Here is a 21,760-nt window from a genome sequence, read left to right as displayed (position 1 = left end):
CACGATTGAATGGCGGAGTAGACTTGACGGGCCGAATGGCCTAATTCTACTCCTATTCCTTATGACTTTATGACCTTAAATCATTTCACCTAGCACACAGCAAACAATGGGCTGTTTCCGTTATCATCCTTACTTGTTTTCATATCTTTCATTCTTTTGTTCTATATCTCTCTACATCGCCATCTGTACCTCTTGTTTCACTCTCAGTCTGAAGAAGGGTCTCATCCTGAAACGTCACCTATTCCTTTTCTCCAGAGATGCTGTCTGACCCACTGAGTTACTCCAGCTTTTTGTGTCTACCTTGTGGTACACCATATTGGTTAGAGTTACTGAGTAGAAGCAGACACAGAAACAGGCCCCGTGACTCACCATGCCTAGGAACGCCATTACTCTAAAAACATGTTGTTAATCTTTCTTGGTCAAATCAGCTAACCAATGATTTCATTGTGATCCATCAGAATTGTGACCAACATATGGAACTTCTCTGTTTTACAGCAGAGTATCTCAGCGGGACAGGCAGCATCTCTCAATAGGGGCAATGGGTGACGTTTCGGGTCGAGATCTTTCTTCAGCCACGGGCTTTCCCAGACAGACAGCTATGCCTCGCCAGGCTTTGTCCTGCCCCCACCTCTTTTCCATCATCCCCCCCAGACCCCACTTCACTGTAAACAGTCTGAAGAAGGGTCCCAGCCCAAAACATCAGGTCTCCAAGTCCTCCAGAAATGCCTGGCCTGCTGAGTTACTCCAACGCGTTGTGTTCTGCACAACATTCCAGCATCTGCAACTCCTTATCCATCAGTCTGAAGAAGAGCCATGACCCGAAACATTGTCTGCCTAGTCCTTCCATGGACGTGTCTTTGAGTTATTTCAGCATTTTACTCAAGATTCCAGCATTGCACTTCCGTGTATCTATATATTCACTGATTGCTGGTGATAAAATGTGATAAAAAGACAATTGCTTGCTTGTCATTGGAATAGATGCATTAAATGTATCTGCCTTGTCTCTGAACCATCCCTCAGCTGTTGGGATAATAAAACAGAGCTTCAGCAGTTTCAGTGTTAGTAGTGCAAGCATTAGTGCGAGCGGGGAGCAGAGAAGCTAATTATGGATGAGAACGTACAAGGCGTGATTAGCAAGTTTGCAGATGATATAAAAGTGGGTGGGGTAGTGGCTGAGGAATGGTTACAAGAGTTAAATGCATAGAAGTGCCAGGGATGTGCATTTTAGGAAGTGAAAACATGGCAGGACCTTCACAGTAAAAGGCAGGAGAGTGTTGTAGAGCAGAGGGATCTCAGAATAGAAGGTCGACACAAAATGCTGGAGTAACTCAGCGGGTCAGGCTGCATCTCAGGAGAGAAGGAATGGGTGATGTTGCAGGTCGAGACCCTTCCTCAGACTGTTCTCGGAATAGAAGAACACAGTTTCCTGAAGGTGGCATTGCCGGTGGATAAGTGGTGAAGAAGCCTTTTGGCAAGTTGGCCTTCATCAGTCAAGGAACCGAGTGTGGACGTTGCAACTTATTTTACAGTTGAGCAAGAAGTTGGCTCCTAAACACTCGGACTATTGTGTTCAATTTAGGTGACCTTGTTAAAGGGAAGATGCCTTACAGATGGAAAGGATGCGGAGAAGAATTACGAGTATTTTAGCTCATCTGTTGGGGCACAAATATCACTTCCAACCGATGGAGCACTGTGTGCTTTCCATTTTATCTGATAAAATAGTGGTCTAGATTCAAGGGGAATCAAGGGATATGGGGAGCAGGCAAGCACAGGTTACCAATTGGAATGATCAGCCATGATCATATTGAATGGCGGTGCTGGCTCGAAGGGCCAAATGGCCTCCTCCTGCACCTACTTTCTATGTTTCTATGGAACATGAGGATGGCATAAATTCACTTGTTTTGTGGACTCTGAGGTGGCTATGAGACCAATGTCAGAAATCCCAGACTCTTCTGCACATGGGTCAGGTGGCGGTGTATGAGGGCAGCAGGTTGGTAGTTTGCTACTGATGTAGGGCCTTCATGTTCTCAAAGCATGGCCTTGAATTTTTCACTTCTGATCCCGAATGCTCCTTCTCCACTTTGAGCGGTAGAGTTGCTGCCTGACAGCGCCAGAGACCCAGGTTCAATCCTGACTACAGGTGCTGTCTGCACGTAGTTTGCACGTTCTTCCTGTGACTGCGTGGGTTTTCTCTGGGTGCTCCGGTTTCCTCCAAAGACGTGTGGGCTTTGCCACCAGTGTGTAGGATATTACTAGTGTACGGGGTGATCGCTAGTCGGCACGGTCTCGGTGGGCCGAAGGGCCGGTTTCCGCGCTGTATTTCTAAAGTCTAAAAGGAGGCTTTGCCTTTTCCTTTTAACCTATTAATCTCGTCTCAAGATACAGCTCAGAATGAAACGTCTGTTTTGGGGAGTGTTGTGACAGGGCTGGTTGACAGAGCATTACTGGGGTCTCTGTGCAAGTATGTCCCTGATGCCTGTCTATGTAACCTTTGTGACATAAGCTTTTTCAAAGCAGGTTTTATTTAGACTGATTAAGTTGGTCAGTCACAGGCTTTTTTTTAACATTTTTTTAAAAGTGCAGTCTTTTTTTTGTTGATCAACTTTTAAAGTGAAGTTGTGCAGCAAGGAAATAGTTCAACCCGGCCTTGCCGACCATGATGCCAATGTAAGCTGGTGCCTTTTGCCTGCCTTAGGCCTGCATTGGTCTACTCCTTTCATACGTCCCTGTTCAACAGCCTCTTACATGTTATAATTGTATCTGCCTCGACCACTTCCTCAGGTAGCTCAGATAGCCACAATGGAAAACTTGCTCTTCAGATCGCCTTTAAATTTCTCCTCTCTCACTTTAAATCCACATCATCTTGTTGTGGACTCCTTTGCTCTGGGACAAAGACTGACTCTCTACCCTATCTGTGCCCCTCATAATTTTATAAACCTCGGTAAGGTCATCCTTCAGCCTCCTGTGTTGGGGTGGCCTGCAGTGAGCAGAGGGCCGTACGTAAGGAAAGATGGTCACTTCTATACTCTACTACATCCTTCCTGTTTTCTGGTGACCAGAACTATACACAATGGTCCAAGTGTGACTGACCAATATTTTGTCCAGTTGTAACATGACATCTAGGGTTGCCAACTGTCCCATATTAGCCGGGACATCCCGTATATTGGGCTAAATTGGTTTGTCCCGTATTAGGCCCAGGGGGCGCTGTAGGCCCAGACACTGTAGACCCGGGGGCCGCTGTAGGCCCGGACACTGTGGGCCCGGGCACTGTAGGCCTGAGGGGCGCTGTAGGCCCGGATACTGTAGGCCTGGACAGTATAGGCCCAGACACTGTAGGCCCGGGGGCCGCTGTAGGCCCAGACAATGTAGGCCCCGAGGCCTGGGCACCGCCCATCAGAGGTTGCATAGCAACTCGCCTCCTAGCCCGGGCGGCCGCCATTGGTGGAGCGGGAGCACGTGGCCGCTGGCTGGGTGAGGTCACGTGGGGCACGGGGTGGTGACGTCATCTTTTGTCCCTTACTTGGGAGTAGGAAATTTGGCATCCCTAATGACATCCCAATTCTTATACACTCTGCTCAGCCTCTGAAGATTGGCAGGTTAAAGGCCTTTTTTATTCCAAGAGTCAAGAATGTTTCATTGTCATATGTCTCCAAAGGGAACAATGAAATTCTTACTTGCAGTGGCCCAACAGGTATGTAAACATAGTGTAGGAACGAACTGCAGATGCTGGTTTACGCGGGACAGAGACAAAATGTTGGAGTAACTCAATGGGACAGGCAGCATCTCTGGAGAGAAGGAATGGGTGACGTTTCGGGTCGAGGCCCTTCTTCAGACCCTTCTTCCTGCCACTTACTGTATGTGTCTTGTTAATATTTGATGTCTCAATATGCATTATCTCACACTTAGTTTACGGTTCACTAGCCTTCCCGGATTATCTTTACAGCCCTTTTTGAATGAGGGAACAATGTCAACTATCCTGCAGTTCTGTGATACCTTACCCATATGTCAAGCAGTGCAGCGTAGGTTCACCAGGTTAATCGAACAAGGTTACTGATTGTGGATGATCAGCCATGATCACAATGAATGGCGGTGCTGGCTCAAAGGGCCAAATGGCCTCCTCCAGAACCTATTTTCTATGTTTACTCATGGCCAACAAAGATGCAGAAATCTGTCCTTGAGTGCAAGCAATCTGCTCCCTTGCTTTCCCCCGCACCCTGAGATAGACCCTATCAGGCCCTATCTATGCCAATACCTCCAAAACTACCTCCTTCTTTTCCCCTCCCCCTTCCCAGTTCTCCCTCTATCTTCCCGTCTCCACCTATATCCTTCCTTTGTCCCGCCCCCCCTGACATCAGTCTGAAGAAGGGTCCTGACCCGAAACGTCACCCATTCCTTCTCTCCCGAGATGCTGCCTGACCTGCTGAGTTACTCCAGCATTTTGTGAAATAATCCTTCCTGACACAGACATGTTCCAGACTATCCGTAGTATAGGAAAATAACTGCAGATGCTGGTACAAATCGAAGGTATTTATTCACAAAATGCTGGAGTAACTCAGCAGGTCAGGTAGCATCTCGGGAGAGAAGGAATGGGTGACGTTTCGGGTCGAGACCCTTCTTCAGTCAAGAAGGGTCTCGACCCGAAACGTCACCCATTCCTTCTCTCCAGAATATCCGTGTCTCCTTCTCCCAACACTGCATCCCCCACACCCTTCTCTGCGGTGAATATTGATGAGAAGTCTTAATTTCAGATCCCAATGATATCCCCTGGATTTATATCCATGTGTACATTTTCCTTGTGGTCTCTGAACAAAAGACCTACTTTTATTCCAGATGATAAACATAAGAAACTGGAGCAACTCAGCGGGTCAGACAGCATCCCTGGAGAAAAGGAATAGGTGACGTTTCGGGTCGAGACCCTTCTTCCGCCCAGCTACTTTCTCGCTTTGAATATGTATATAAAAGGTTCAGAAATTCTCCTTAATCCTTGCCGCGGCCATTTCATGAACTTGTTTTGCCCTCCCAATTTCTAAAGTACATCCCCAATAAGTCTCAAAAGACTTCACTCGATACGAAATGCCTGACATATACTTCTTCCTTACTTCCGATCACTTTTTCAAGTTGCTAAGTTAACATTAGTTCCCTAATCTATCATCGTGCGTCTTACCCTTACAGGGACATGCTGACTCTGGCCTCTTGCTATCTCATCTTTAAACACATCCCATGGTATCAGGTGTGGTTTCCCCTTCTCGCAACTGCAACTGACTGGTTGCATCGTGTGCTGTTTTTGTAACTCAAATGCCCAGGATGGAAGAGACCGCAGAGAGTGGTAGACTTGGCTGTTTCATCACACGTACCATCCTTCTCACAATTGAAAGGTTCTAAAGGAGGCATTGCCTCAGAAATAAACTAACTATAACTATACTATAACTATAACTATACAATGCCATCACAGATCCACACCACCCTGACCATGCTCTCTGCAAGCTCCCACCATCAGGAAGAAGGTACAGGAGCCTGAAGACTATGACCACCAGGTTCAAGAACAGCTTTGGCCCAGCACCCATCAGTGTTCTTGTACATTGCAAAACACTAACCACTCCACCTCAGCAAAGATAGACACAAAAAGCTGGAGTAACTCAGCGGGTCAGACAGCATCTCTGGAGAAAAGGAATAGGTGACGTTTAGGGTCTAGACCCTTCTTCAGACTGATGTCAGGGGGGCGGTACAAAGGAAGAATATAGGTGGAGACAGGAAGATAGAGGGAGATCTGGTTACCCTTCATGGTAGGACTCTCTGCATGTGCTTTAAGAAACCTCTCTTGAATATATGTTACGCACTCCACCTTATCTAAGCCCTTTACAATAAGGCAAACCCAGTCAATCCCCCTACCAACTCAACAAAGACAGATTAAATCCCTGAAATACTCAACATGGATAGATATCTGGCTACAGAATTTTGTGCAGAATTTATAGGCCCCTAACCTTTCATCCATTAATGCATGCAATATTAGGTGTCACTTGATCATTTGTCACATCATGTTAAGAAAATGGTGTCTTGATATTTTGTCCTCCTATGATTTGAGCAAAGTGTTCTGCCTGGGTGTAGATCTATTACCTACTCTTGAGCCCAATGTAGAATCATAGACCTTTACTGAACACAAAGGAGGCCATTCAGCTCATTATATCCTCGCCAGCCAACAAAAAACTATCAAGATTAATTCCGCTTTCCATTCCCAATCTGTATATTTGTAGGTCACATCATGTCCAGTGGTCGACCTACAACTTCTCAAAGGTGATAAAGATTTCTGCTTCAATTACTTCTCCAGTCCCTTGATTCCTTTATTACCATCTGCCTCCGCTCCTCAATTCCTAATCCTTCTTTCAATTATCATAGATCCTTGTCCTCCCCCCTCCCCCCACCTCTTTCTCTAGACCATGCATTCCCCACAATGGAAGTGTGCTCACCCCTTATCACCCAATTTCATAATGATATAAGATTCAATTAAATCTCCCTTAACCTCCTCTGCTTCAAAAGAAAACAATCTCATGACTGACCCTCTGATAGAAACATAGAAAATAGGTGCAGGAGGAGGCCATTTGGCCCTTCGAGCCAGCACCGCCATTCATTGTCATCATGGCTGATCATCCACAATCAGTAATCCATGCCTGCCTTCTCCCCATATCCCTTGATTCCACTAGCCCCTAGAGCTCTATCTAACTCTCTTCTAAATTCATCCAGTGAATTGGCCTCTACTGCCCTCTGTGGCAGAGAATTCCACAAATTCACAACTCTCTGGGTGAAAAAGTTTCTTGTCACCTCAGTTCTAAATGGCCATGGATATCCATAGTTACTGTGCTTCTACAATGTACCGAATTATTTTTTTTAAGTTAATAAGACTAAACCTTGCATGACCTTCACACACAAGTAGAATCTCAATAACTAGAATTATTTTATGTGCTTTTTCAGGGCTTGCCTTTGTCTCAAGTCCCCTTAGATTATTATCCTGCACTTAAAGCTGAATTACTCTTCCAAACCCTAATTATTAATTTTATATTCAAGGAGTCATAGAGCATTTCAAGAAATGTCGGTCTCGACAAGGGGTGGCACAGTGGTGTAGCGGTAGATTTGCTGCCTTACAGCGCCAGAGATCCGGGTTCGATTCTGACTACGGGTGCTGTGTGTATGGAGCTTGTACGTTCTCTCCGTGACCTGCGTGGGTTTTCTCCGAGATATCCTGTTTCCTCTCTATAGACGTGCAGGTTTGTAGGTTAATTGGCTTGGTGTAACTGTAAATTGTCCCTAGTGGTGTGCGTAGGATCATGTTAGTGTGTGGGGATCGCTGGTCGCCGTTCATTTGTTGGGCCGAAGGGCCTGTTTCCACGCTGCATCTCTAAACTAAATTAAACTAATGACCGGTATCTGAAATTCTTTAGTACCTAATTATTACAGGTAGGAATATTCAGCCATTGAAAGACATCACTCTCAACCAATGATGACAATAAAGTAAGTCTACAGAATAACCAAAGCCAATGGATGATGATCTGAAATGTGAACATCCTTCATAGAACAAAGAATGTAGAACAGGGCAGCACAGGGACCAGCTCACAATGCTCACGCCAAACATGATCTCCCCTGCCTGACCCATATCCCACCGATGATAGACACAAAATGCTGGAGTAACTCAGCAGGACAGGCAGCATCTCTGGATAGAAGGAATGGGTGACGTTTTGGGTCGAGACCCCTCTTCAGACTGGAGAAGAGTCTTGACCCGAAACGTCACCCATTCCTTCTATCGAGAGATGCTGCCTGTCCCGCTGAGTTACTCCAGCACTTTGTGTCTATCTTCGGTATAAACTAGCATCTGCTGTTCCTTCCTACACATCCTATCCCTATCCCTCCATTCCCTGCATATATATCCAAAGGTCTCGTCAACACCACTCTCGTTTCTGCCACCATGCCCACCCCCAGCACCACATTCCAGGCACTCACCATTCGTTGTCAAAAAACCTTGCCCTGCAAAGTCAATATGTGCACCTCTCACCTTAATGCCTCTAGTCTTGGACATTTCCACCCTGGAAAAAAGATCTAGCTGCCTTACCTATCCATGCCTCTCATCATTTGATATATTTCTATCAGGTCTCCCCTCAGCCTTCAGGAAGCTCCAGAGAAAGCAATACAAGTTTGTCCAATCTCCATAGAGCTAATACCTTCTAATCTAAGCAGAACTTTACACAATACTCCAAATACAGCCGAACCAAAGACCTAGAAAGCTGCAGCATGACTTCCTGTCGCTTATATTCAACGCCCCCGATCAATGAAGGCAAGTAAACCATGTGCCTTCTTTACCATTCTATCGAGATCAAGGAAAGAGCGTTCACATCGCGGCCCTGTTTCCACCAATCTTTCCACCACCACACACAGGAAGCACAGGAAGCACAAGACGCCATTGTGTGCAGATGCCGAGAAGAGTGTTCAGCTCTGGTGAACAATTTCCAATCTTGTAACGTGGACTGGATAAGAAGACCACCATTCTATCTACTTGTGTTGTACTTTCAGGGAGCTGTGGACTCCAAGATCCCATTGTTCCTCAATGCTGTTAAGGGTCTTTCCAATACATGTTTCTGATTGTATGACTGTATACAGTGTGACTTTTATGACCATTATGACTGTATACGTTTCTCTTGCGTTTTTACCGTCTCAGCTGATATCATTGTATGCAACATACCGTTTTTAAGAACGTGTTATGTTCTGTATTCATTTTTGTGAACAATTTACCGACACAATACATGATGCGAATGCAATACTGGCTCCAACCTTCTGTTCTATAATGCACATTAATTATTGATAACCCTGTTATAATTGGATCAGGCACCTTCTCAATGGGAACATCAAATATTCATGTGATCTAAACTTTGGTTGATGTGGGGAGCCAGAGGTAATGGCACTAGGTCGGTCAGCATAAGTTGCAAAAGTAAAGTCAATAAAATTTCCAGTAATTGCCAAACCATGGCTCGATTAACAATACAATTAAAAAACTGCAAAAACGTATCCGGCTGACTTGTGAGAAGGATTCCTGCCCGATCCTGCTTGACCCACAAGCTATGTGATTTAATTCTTAATATTAATATTAATAATAATAATAACTTTATTTGCATAGCACTTTTCATACAATTGAATGCAACCTAAAGTGCTTTCCACAAAAACCCAGGTCAAAATAAAAATACAATTTAAAACAGTAAGGACATAGACAGTTAATAACATAAAAAGCACCGATTTATATAAAAATATAAAATTAAAAATTAAAAATTGAGAGTGTAAAAGGACAAAAAACAAGGACACTGCGGTCAAATGCAGAGTCCCACATACTGTATGAGCACACAGGCTGCTGCAGGTATGCTGAGATAAATACAGGAGAATAAAGGCAATTGTTACAACGTCATCACAAGAGGTAAAGTCAGTTTAAAGCTTGATTGAAAAGATTAGTTTTTAGCTGCGTTTAAAAATGTCAACTGAGTAGGGGTCTCTCATAGCCCTGGTGGGATATTCCGCAACTGAGTAGGGGTCTCTCATAGCCCTGGGTGGGATATTCCACAACTGAGTGGGGGTCTCTCATGGCCCTGGGTGGGATATTCCACAACTGAGTGGGGGTCTCTCATAGCCCTGGGTAGGATATTCCACAACTGAGTGGGGGTCTCTCACGGCCCTGGGTGGGATATTCCACAACTGAGTGGGGGTCTCTCATAGCCCTGGTGGGATATTCCGCAACTGAGTAGGGGTCTCTCATAGCCCTGGGTGGGATATTCCACAACTGAGTGGGGGTCTCTCACGGCCCTGGGTGGAATATTCCACAACTGAGTGGGGGTCTCTCATAGCCCTGGTGGGATATTCCACAACTGAGTGGGGGTCTCTCACGGCCCTGGGTGGGATATTCCACAACTGAGTGGGGGTCTCTCATGGCCCTGGGTGGGTTATTCTGCAGCTTGGGGGCGTAATTGAAAACGGCTGCTTCACCAATGTTCTTACTGCTGCGGCATTGAGAGGCCACCAGGCCGGCATCAGCAGACCTGAGCGCTGGAGTCGGGGCAGAGGAAAGGAGGGACTCTGTAAACTATGCTGCTCCTCAGCCATTTAGGGCTTTACAGACAAGAAAGATGACTTTATAGTCTATCCTGGATCTCACAGGCAGCCAATGAAGGGAGTGTAATACTGGGGTGATATATTCCCTGTACTTGGTATACGTTAAAAGCCGTTCTGCGGCGTGTTGAATGAGCTGTAACTTGTTGGTGGATTTTGAAGGCAGATGGGTAAATAAGGCATTACAGTAATCACGCCTGCTTGATATGAAAGCATGTATGAGGTTGTTACAGTCATGTTGAGTTAAGATAGGCTGTACTTTAGCAATATTTTTGAGATGATAGAAAGCGCACTTTGTTACCTTATTCATGTGAGATATAAAATTAAGATAATTGTCAATCATTACCCCGGGCTTGTGACTTCTTGTTTGGCATAGGCAGTCAAATTTCCCACTTTACCGACTAACATCTCTCTTAGTGTGATGTTTGGTGGACTGTGTGGGGTGGGAGGACCCGTTGCTCCTCCAGTGCAGCAGGTGGCGCTGCACAGGACAAAGGGAGATGTTTTGTGCATAGTTGTCTTGGCTGTACACAGTGTATGAGTGTGCCAAACACCAAACACGATCGCCAGTGCTTCTTTCTCCACGTGACTGTAGTTTTTCTCGGCGGTCGTCAGCGTTTTGGATGCGAACGTGATTGGTTATTCCTTGCCGTTCTGCGCCGATTGCGAGATTACAGCTCCAAGACCATACGGCGATGCATCGGCGGCCAGCGAGATCGGCTTCGATGGGTCATAGTGGACCAAACCCGTCTACTGGGCGAGCATCTCCTTCAACCTGGTGAATGCATGGTCACACACTTTGGACCAGTGCCATTCGACATCCTGTTTCCGCAGGTTATTTAATGGTGCGCATAAAGTGGAAAGTGCCGGTATGAACTTGCCATAGTAGTTCACCTGGCCAATCAAGCTTTCAAGCTGTTTCACATTTTCAGGCGTCGGCAATTTCACAATGGCCTCCACTTTCTTCCGATGGCTTCAGACCACTTGCCGAGATCACATGTCCGAGATATGTGACCTGTTGTCAGAAGAATGCGCACTTGTCCATGCGCAACTTCATGCCGTAGTTGTTCAGTGCCGTGAGGACCTGTTTTAGGTTCTACAGGTGTTCTTCCCCTGTCCGGCCGGTGACAATGATATCATCCAGGTAGATGGCCACGTACGGAATCCCAGCAACCAGATTGTCGGCCAGTTTCTGGAAGATGGCCGGCACGGTGCCGGTCCAAATGACAACCGGTTGTATCTGAACAGTCCCTTGTGCGTGTTGATCACGAGTGGGTTTTTTGTCTTGTCCAGTTTCACTTGGAGATACGCATCGGACATGTCCAATTTGAAGAAGTACTGTCCTCCTTGCAGCTTGACGAACAGCTGGTCCACACTTGGTATGGGGTGTTGATCAATGTGCAATTGAGGGTTTACAGTCACTTTGTAGTCGCCACAGATGTGCACCTTGCCGCAAGGTTTCTGAACGACAACTATGGGTGTGGCCCATTCTGAATGGTCCACATGGGTGATCATTTTCATTTCTTCAAGACGGCAGAGTTTCTTGTCGACGGCGTCCATCCGACTGAACGGAACTGGTCTTGGTTTGAAGAACTTAGGGACGGTATGAGCCGTGCCTTCATCTTTGTGCAATGCCCGAGTCCAGGTGTGAAAACGGCATGAAACTGGTCAAGAACCTTCTGCAGGTTGTCCTCACAGTTGCTGACCATGTTGCAGTCCGTGGTAGATGACAATGACATAGTTGATCCATCGTAGATCAAGGCGTTCATGTCAAGCTTGAAAGCACGGATCCAGTCGATGGCGCACAGGGATGTACCTTCTGTGCCAACGACGATCAGCGGCAACATCTGTGTCAGACCATTACAGGAAACGGCGACAGTGCATTTGCCTTTCGTGGGAATGGCCTGTTGTCCGTATCCGAAAAGCCAGATGTTGGCCGGTTTCAGTTTCGGCGAGTTAATGTAATAAAGGCCTCTGTTGTACCTTGAAGACTTGCAAAGTTTCATACAGACATAGAACAAGAACACAAAGGTTTTGATCCAAGTAAGAACATTTCTGTCTTGTCATCGTTGAGTTTAAGAAAGTTGGCATTCATCCATTTTTTAATGGAAAATAGGCAGGAGGTGAAAGAACTGAAGGCATTTGCATCAGTAGGTTTGACAGAGAGGTATCACTGAGTGTCATCGGCATAACTTCGAAGATTTCCATGATGCTGTCTGATAACTCCTTGCGGCAGGAGAGGAGTAGCAGGCCAAGGCAGCTACCTTGTGCTCCACCAAAGGGAATATCATGCACATCGTCCCCAAGGCTAACAAAGTACTTCCTTCCACTTATGTGTGATTGGAACCAACTTAATAGCTGATCTGACAGGCCGACCCAGTTTTCTATGCGATCTATAAGAATCTGTGGTGTCAAAAGCTGCTGTGAGGTCTAAGAGGATCAGCACTGAGACTATCCTCGTAAGGTCACTGACTATGTTTACCAGGACCGTCTCAGTGCTGTCATTTGCTCTGAAACTAGATTGGAATTTCTCTAAAATGTCGTTTTGATTCAGAAAGTGTTGTGTTTGGTTGAGCACCACTTTCTCCAGGACCTTGCTAATAAAGGGTATATTTGATACGGGTAATTGCCCACTGTCTAAATGTGGTTTCTTTAACAGAGGCTTTACGGCAGCAGTTTCGGAAACTTCCAGTCTCAAGGGAGATGTTTAGAATTGTAAGAACAAAACTGGATAAACTGTTAAAAACGTTCTTTAAAAACTTTGTAGGAACCGTGTCGAAGAGACAGGTAGTGGATTTGCTCTCAGCCACATTTTCACAAAGTTCTGAGGTAGAAATACTTATGAAGCTGCTCAATTTTGCCTGCGCCTTACTAGGTCAGCAGCAGACGACAGCAGAATCGAAAAAGGGATACAGCTCTGATAGTCAATAGACAATAGACAATAGACAATAGACAATAGGTGCAGGAGGAAGCCATTCGGCCCTTCAAGCCAGCACCGCCATTCAATGTGATCATGGCTCATCATTCTCAATCAGTACCCCGTTCCTGCTTTCTCCCCATACTCCCTGACTCCGCTATCCTTAAGAGCTCTATCTAGCTCTCTCTTGAATGTATTCAGAGAATTGGCCTCCACTGCCCTCTGAGGCAGAGAATTCCACAGATTCACAACTCTCTGACTAAAAAAGTTTTTCCTCATCTCTGTTCTAAATGGCCTACCCCTTATTCTTAAACTGTGGCCCCTGGTTCTGGACTCCCCCAACATTGGGAACATGTTTCCTGCCTCTAACATGTCCAACCCCTTAATAATCTTATACGTTTCGATAAGATCCCCTCTCATCCTTCTAAATTCCAGTGTATACAAACCTAGTCGCTCTAGTCTTTCAACATATGACAGTCCCGCCATTCCGGGAATTAACCTAGTAAACCTACGCTGCACGCCCTCAATAGCAAGAATATCCTTCTGAACCTTATCTTTAAAATAATCGGCAAACAGCTCACATTTTTCAGCAGAAGCGTGGCTTACAAAATCAGGGGTTGAGGCAGAGTTTAGTAAACTGTCAATGGTGGAGAACAAAATCTTACTATTTCCAACACTTTCTGCGATAATTTGAGAAAAATATTCTCAAGGCAAATGGTTGGAAATGCCGTCTGACAAAGATTGTCTATTAAACAAGGAGCGATAAAGGATATAACCAGGTCTATCATTTTGACTGTTTCCAATGAAATGGCTAATCAGATTTGAAGTGGCAAATAACATGAATGATGCATTCAACAGATCACAGATCAGGACATACCCGTTCTATTTATGGATATGACAACGAATATCATTTTCCAATAAGTGGATTAAACTCCTCAGCAGAAAATGAATCTTCCTTGATCTCGGCACTAAAAATGTGACTGCTTGCAACTGAGATTATAGAAACATAGAAACATAGAAAATAGGTGCAGGAGGAGGCCATTTGGCCCTTTGAACCAGCACTGCCATTCATTGTGATCATGGCTGATCATCCACAACCTTTGCTTGCCTTCTCTCCATATCCCTTGATTCCACTAGCCCCTAGAGCTCTATCTAATTCTCTTTTAAATTCATCCAGTGAATTGGCCTCCACTGCCCTCTGTGGCAGAGAATTCCACAAATTCACAACTCTCTGGGTGAAAAAGTTTCTTCTCACCTCAGTTTTATTTTATTATCTTTTATTTTATAAAGATCCTCTAAAATGTCTCAGATTAAGTGTAAAACGGTCATGGAACAGCAAGGGGAGGATGTGCTTTTATATATTTCACAGTTCTGCTTTAATCAAACAGGATTTAAGTACTGCCATTCCTGATCAACACAGCACTTTTAATTATGTAGTATAAGAAAATAACTGCAGATGCTGGTACAAATCGAAGGTATTTATTCACAAATTGCTGGAGTAACAGACTGATCAGTCTGAAGAAGGGTCTCGACCCGAAAGGTCACCCATTCCTTCTCTCCTGAGATGCTGCCTGACCTGCTGAGTTACTCCAGCATTTTGTGAATAAATACTTTTAATTATGTTGTTGATAAGAGCAAAATCAAACCTATAACTTGGATATTTTAGCAAAAGTTACAAGCACTTGTAAATCATTTTTTAAAAACTATATGTTTAAAGTAGCGAATGAGAAAAACAAGCCGTAAATTAGGGAGCAGTAACAACATCCTTCACAATGTTTCCTTCCTGAATAGCTTAAAATAAAATGGAGAAGCTTAACAAAGACTCACCGTCTGATGGCATGCTGTACGGCACATTGGATAAAACAATCAACCAGATCAAGGAAACAATCTTTGGTTGTACACATCTTTTCAATGGGTATTGTCTAGCCATATTTTTGACTTCCACAATCTTTTAGTGGATTCTTAAACAGTGCATATTTTTAACTCCATTCTAATGCGGAGCTGTATTTATTCGTTGCGCTCTGTGATCTGATAACAGACTTCTGATCTACAGTTTCCTCTAGCTTAATCATCACCCGCTTTAGATGGAGTGCTTCCTGCGTCTCGTCGTAGGCGAGTATGTATACGGCATTTGATCTACGATATTTCCAGGTAGAGTTGTAGTGAGATGTACACATATGACTACACAAGAGATGGAACTGCAGTCAGTATTTTCCCCACTTCCTCTCCCTTCCTCTAACGCATCATCAAGATGGTGGACTGGATAAATTAGAAAACAGGATCCAGGAGAGAAAATATAAAGGAAACTTAATTACTCGTGCAAACTTGAAACAGGCATTTTATATTTGGGGATTCTTACAACAGAGGAGGAGGCCTTTAGGCCCATCCTGCCCAGACTCATTTTGAAAAAGCTGTCCAACTAGTTCCATTACTGTGCTCTTTTTTTCAACACTTTTTGATTCACCAATTTCAAGTTTATTAGCAATTCATTTCTGAAGTTAATATTCACTCTGCTCTCACCTCCCATTGTGCATTGATGATTGGAAACCAATTTAATAAAATGTTAAGAAAATTGAAACACTGGAGAAATGATGGCAAGAGGGCCAACATTTAAAGGAGACTGGACCAAGGGGACTGGTGGGCCCAAACCTCTCCTGCATTGGTGCAGCACCCTCTCCTCCCCCACTCCCCCCTCCCCCTCCCCCACTCCCCCCTCCCCCACTCCCCCCTCCCCCACTCCCCCCTCCCCCACTCCCCCCTCCCCCACTCCCCCCTCCCCCTCCCCCCTCCCCATTTGGAGATTTGAGTGCAGTTCTGTTCAGCTCATTACAGGAAGGGTGTGTAGTCTTTGGAGAAGCTGCAGAATACTGCCTGGATTAGAGAGCGTTAGCTGCCTGGATTAGAGGGCATTCGCTGCCTGGATTAGAGGGTATCAGCTCTAAGGAGATGGTGGACCAACTTGGATTATTTTCTTGTGAGTATCTCAGGTTGAGGGGAGACTAATAGAATAACACAAAATTATGAGAGGTGTAGATAGGGTAAACAGTCTGAAGCTTTGTCCCAGAGTGGAAATGTCAAAGACTAGAGGCCACAGCTTTAAAGTCAGAGGGGAATGTTTAAAGGAGACATGTGGGGCAAGTGTTTACAGAGAGCGGTGGGTGCCTGGAGCTTGCAGTTGGGATGATGGTGGAAGCAGTGGTGCTTTAGGTAAGCACATGGATATGCAGAGATTGGAGAGATATGGATCATGTGCAGGCAGATGAGGTCAGTTTGTGCTGGCATCATGTTTGGCACAGATATTTTGTGGTGAAGGGCCTGTTCTTTAGTCCTGTTCCATGCTCGGTCTGGTGGCACTGCTGAATACAACCATAGATTGTGTCATTTCCCCTCATAACTTTGCTCCTCTGCTCCATTCTGGTACCTCTGGGAGGGTGCTGCACTCCCTCCGACGCCTCTCTGAGGCACGGTGCCCAGAACATGGCACAGTATGTATGTGGAAACCAACACTCTAATGGCAGTCGAGCAACTGCTGCCATGGTGGATATTAGCTGCCTTCATCAGGCAGTGCTCCCTGCAGATCCCTCTGCTGACAGGGAGGTTAGTGCTCATTCTTACCACTTCCACCACTTCTGTTCTTCGTGCTGCAGCCTCCCGCATCTTGAACGTTTGAATGACCGCGCGAGGCTGTGGTGCAACTGGTCACTATGCTCTCCAACATTAATTCAATCGAGTATTTGGCAACATGCCAAATCTCCAGCATGCCAACGTTTGAGAGATTAGAGACACTGTCGGGCTTTCTTTGTGATTGCCGAGCCAAGGAGAGATTATGGGAGATGTGCCGGGCCAAGGAGAGATTATGGGAGATGTGTATGTTGAGGAACGTGAAGCTGTTGAATCTGCATCGCCAATAGAGACAGGTGCGTGATCCCTCAACATTCCCTTCCTGATGTCAACAATCTGCTCTTTGGTAGACACACAATGCTGAACTAACTCAGCGGGTCGGGCAGCATCTCGGGAGAGAAGGAATGGGTGGCGTTTTCGGGTCGAGACCCTTCAGTCTGAAGAAGGGTCTCGACCCGAAACGTCACGCATTCCTTCTCTCCGGAGATGCTGCCTGACCTGCAGAGTTACTCCAGCATTTTGTGTCTACCTTCGATTTGAACCAGCATCTGCAGTTATTTTCCTACGCAATCTGCTCTTTGGTCTTGCTAAAGTTGTGAACAAGTTGTTGTTGTTTAGTCTAGTTTAGTTCAGAGGTACAGCGTGGAAACATCTTCTCTGCACCTTTTCCAGCTTGACAACATCTTTCCTATAACAGGACGATTAAAACTAAACACAATGCCACCAATGTCCTGTACAACTGTGACATATCCTCCCAACTTTTATACTGGATACTCTGCTGATAAAGGCCATTGCGCTGAAAGCCTTCTTGACTACCCTATCTACCTGATGGCACTTTCAAGGAACTATGTACCTGTACTCCTAGATCCCTCTGCTGTACAACACTCCCCAGAGCCCTGCATGGGTCCTGCCCATGTTAGACTTCTCGAAATGCAACACCTCACATTTCCATCAATCATTCCTCAGCCCACCTGCCCAACCGATCAAGATCCTGCTGCAACCTTTGACAACCATCCTTGCTATCGACAATACCACCCACTTTAGTATCATCTGCAAACTTATTAATCATGCCATGTACATTCTCATCCAGATCATTGATATGGATGACAAACAGCAATGGTTCCAGCACCAAAGCCTGAGGCACACCACTAGACACAGGCCTCCAGTCCAAAATATAGCCTTCCACTATCACCCTCTGCTTCCTTCCATGAAGCCAATTTTCTATCCAGTCGGCTAGCCCTCTTTGTATTCCATGCGATCTAATCTTCCAGAGCCTACTACCATGTGGAAACTTGTCGAATGCCTTGCTGATATCCACATGTACAGCGTCTACAGCTTTAGTTTAGTTTAGTTTAGAGATACAGCGTGGAAACAGGCCCTTCGGCCCACCGGGTCCGAGCTGACCAGTGATCCCCGCACATTAACACTATCCTACCCACTAGGGACAATTTTTACATTTACCAAGCCAATTAACCTACATACCTGCACGTCTTTGGAAACGGAAGATCTCGGAGAAAACCCACGCAGGTCACGGGGAGAACGTACAAACTCCGTACAGACGGCGCCCGTAGTCAGGATCGAACCCGGGTCTCCTGGCGTTCTTCCCGCATTGACCTTGTTGGTCACATCTTCAAAAAAGACAATCAGATTCGTGAGACACAACCTTCCACGTACAAAACCATGCTGACTATACCTAATCAGCCCTGGCCCATCCAAATGAATGTACATCTATGCCCTCAGAATATTCTCTAGCAACTTTCCGACTGCAGATGTTAAGCTCACTGGCCTGTAGTTCCCAGGTTTTTTCTTGTAGTCCTTCTTAAATAGAGGCACAACATTAACTGTCCCAAGTTTCCTGGTCCTCATGTCCTTCTCCATGGTAAAAGCTGTGGATAAATACTCATTGAGGACCTCGTCATGTGTACTGAGTGAAAGGCTTTGTTTTACATGCTATCCAAACAGATCAGATAATACTACACATTACTACAAGCAGGTCAAACTCAAGTGCAATAGAGCCAAGGGGAATGTCGAATGCAGAGTATAGTTCCCAGCACTGTGGCGCATCAGTTCCATAGACAAAGTCCAATATCCACCATGGAGTAGAGGTAGACAGTACTCATGATTGTGGAAGGACCCTTCTGAGACCTCATAGCAGAGAGGACGAAGAGGTTGCTGAGTCTGGTGGTGCGTGCTTTGAAGCTTCTGTATTTCTGCCAGGCAGAAGCAGGGAGGAGGAATGACGAGGGTGATTTTCGTAGCCTGCATGAAGAAGACAGAGTTGATGATAGGAAGTCTGGACTGAAGGCCTCCATCACAACACCAGCCAGTAGTTGTTCAGGAATGTTACCATACCACATTGAATGATTTGTCATGTAGTTTATGACTAACGGGCGAAATCGATTTATGGACATTTATATAAACTGAGCCTATTTGTTACCTGGGGATGACCTGCAGAAGGTGATGGAGCTGAGGGTGGCATGGTGGCACAGCAGTAGAGTTGCTGCCTTACAGTGCTTACGTCCCAGAGACCCGGGTTCGATCCCGACTACGGGTGCTGTCTGTACGGAGTTTGTACGCTCACTCTGTGACCTGCATGGGTTTTCTCTGAGAACTTTGGTTTCCTCCCACACTCCAAAGACATATGGGTTTGTAGGTTAATTGGCTTGGTATAAATGTAAAAATTGTCCCATGTGTGTGGGATAGTGTTAATGTGCGGGGATCGCTGGTCGGTGTGGACTCGGTGGGCCGAAGGGCCTATTTCCATGCTGTATCTGTAAGCTAAACTAAAACTAAACTAAATTAAAATAGGTAAATGGGATTAGTGTAACTAACTGAATGCTGTGGTTGGTGTAGCCATGTTTGGCTGAAGGGCCTGTTTCTGTGTTATATGGCTCTATGTTAAGTGTTTCTCTCTTTAACTATCAACTGTAACTTTGATCATATGATTAACATTATTAGATAAATGTCCACCAAAGCTGTTGATAATCCATATCAATTATTTTACCCTTGTCTATTCTTTTCATTAAATGTTAAATGCACATGCTTCAACTTCCCTTCCAAAATATAAGTAGAGAATAGTGGTTCGGCAGCGCCCATGGAGGGAGAAACTGAGTTGATGCCCTTTCACTAGAACCAAGAAAATTATGAATAGAACAAGTTTAACATTACATAAAAAGAAGGGGAGTGAGAGTGAGAATGAAAGAGAAGATCTGTGATAGAATGGAGACCAGGATGAACTGAATGGGGCAAGTGATGGTGCCATGTGAGATTGGTTATCTCGGAGAGGAATTATCCTTCACGGGTTGACACCAAGGACCTGCTTGACTTTGACTTCCGTCGTTCTATAAGTCCCAGATTCTGAATTCAACAGTTTCAGATTGATCATAAAACAATCAAACTTGTATCTCACAGCTCCAACGCCCCTCTTTAGTTTTTCTACTGGTATTTCAGATTTCCTTCCTCTGCTCTTACGCCTACAGCCATACCCTTCACCATCATCCCTTAGACGCCACTTCTCTCAATCAGCCCGGCTGATCTCTATCCAATCGCATACCTCCTCTACTGCTCTCTCCTCACCCCCTCCCCCTTTCCTGTAGCTTAAAAGCAAGTGCTATTTCTAACTTTCCCGCTGAAAAGTTCACTCATCTTCCTCTCCAAATATGCCACTTGAGCTGTTGAATATTTCCCGCATTTTTCGCCCATGTTGTCAGATGTGGTGGTGTTATGAGGGTACTGTGCGGGTTCCTGAAAACTACAAAAACAGTGCTTGAGTTATTAGAGGGCGTTGAGGAGTCTGCAACATACATACCCTGGGAGACGGTGGCCCACCTCTTCACAGAGTGTGGATTTGCAAAGAGAGTCTGGAGAGGTCTGCAGGGGTCCCTGTCACGATTTATTCCGAGCAGCTCCGTCACAGAGGACTCTGTGATCTACGGACTGTTCCCAGGGACGCATTCAGAGACTGACATCGAGTGCTGCTGGAAGGTCATCAACTCGGTGAAAGACGTTCTTTGGTCTGCCCGAGCCTTGTTGACCTCCCAGTGGAGCGAGCTGTCCGTCGGGGAATGTTGCCGACTGGCCCGCTGCAGACTGCAGGAGTACGTGCTGAGGGACCCACTGAAGCTTGGTGCAGCCAACGCCAAGGCCCTGTGGGGGAGGACCACAGTCTAGGGTCCTTCCGCTGCTGGACATGGGGGGCAGGGTGTGGTGGAGACGCCCCTCCAAATAAGGAACTGTAGATGCTCATTTACACCAAAGATGGACATAAAATGCTGGAGTAACTCAGCGGGACAGGCAGCATCTGTGGAGAGAAGGAATGGGTGACGATTCAGGTCGAGGTTGTCATCTTCCCCTCAGCCAACAATAAACCATTCCACACTTCCTTAATCCTTCAACTGCTTGGATAGGTTGTTTTCACACCTTACATTCTCTTTGTACCCATCGGCTCCTTCCTGGCAGTGGAGTTGGATTCATGGGAGGTGGTCTTGGAAGGGAGGAGGATCCTGGACAATACAGCTCACCCCCTCCAAGCTGAAGAGATCCTTCCCTGTGGCTATCAAACTGTACACCTCCGCTCCCTTCTGTCGTGAGGTATACTGAGACTGACTCCCCTCCCCCCTCCCCCCTCCCCCCCACCCTCCCAATCTTTACACATCCCCATTCCTTTCCAATCGTCACTTTAATCTCATGTTTCATGTATCTTGCTGTGCTTTATGACTGTTGGCAGACCAATTTCCCTCCTGGGATAAATAAAGTTCTATTGTATCGTATCTCTAGTTTCCATTTCCCCTGGCTCTCAGTCTGAAGAAGGGTCTCGACCCGAAACATCACCGTTCCTTCACTCCAGAGATGCTGCCTGTCCCGCTGAGTTACTCCAGCACTTTGGGTCTATCCTCAGCACTGAGTGTGGAGTGAAAGATACAAGAAGTGAATGTTCAGTGCAGGAGTAACTCAGCGGGTCAGGCAGCATCTCTGGAGAGAAGGAATGGGTGACATTTTGGAACGAGAACCTTCTTCAGACTGATGTCAGGGGAGAGGGAGATACATTGATAAGGAAGTATAAGGTGTGAAGCCAGGACAAAGGGGATG

The 21,760-nt window shown here is 45.7% G+C and overlaps 1 protein-coding gene across 3 annotated transcripts in view; it reads right to left on the bottom strand.

Moving 5' to 3' along the window:
• The window catches only part of LOC144600317 (cytokine receptor common subunit gamma-like), a 58,993-nt gene extending 43,722 nt beyond the window's left edge, over window positions 1-15,271 (bottom strand). For 2 of the 3 annotated variants that reach the window (XM_078411885.1, XM_078411884.1), the window contains exon 1: window positions 14,879-15,270. In XM_078411885.1, the coding sequence (XP_078268011.1) occupies window positions 14,879-14,981 (103 nt within the window). In that variant the 5' untranslated portion in view covers window positions 14,982-15,270. Of the gene's footprint in view, window positions 1-14,878 lie in introns of all 3 variants that reach the window. The other variant, XM_078411883.1, reaches the window with a different exon arrangement.
• Window positions 15,272-21,760: the final 6,489 nt, after the last annotated feature.

This window comes from Rhinoraja longicauda, chromosome 15, assembly GCF_053455715.1.
Source record: "Rhinoraja longicauda isolate Sanriku21f chromosome 15, sRhiLon1.1, whole genome shotgun sequence".
Taxonomy (NCBI): domain Eukaryota; kingdom Metazoa; phylum Chordata; class Chondrichthyes; order Rajiformes; family Arhynchobatidae; genus Rhinoraja; species Rhinoraja longicauda.
Note: the sequence above shows the minus strand (reverse complement) of the source record. Positions and strands in the feature narration are given on the sequence as shown.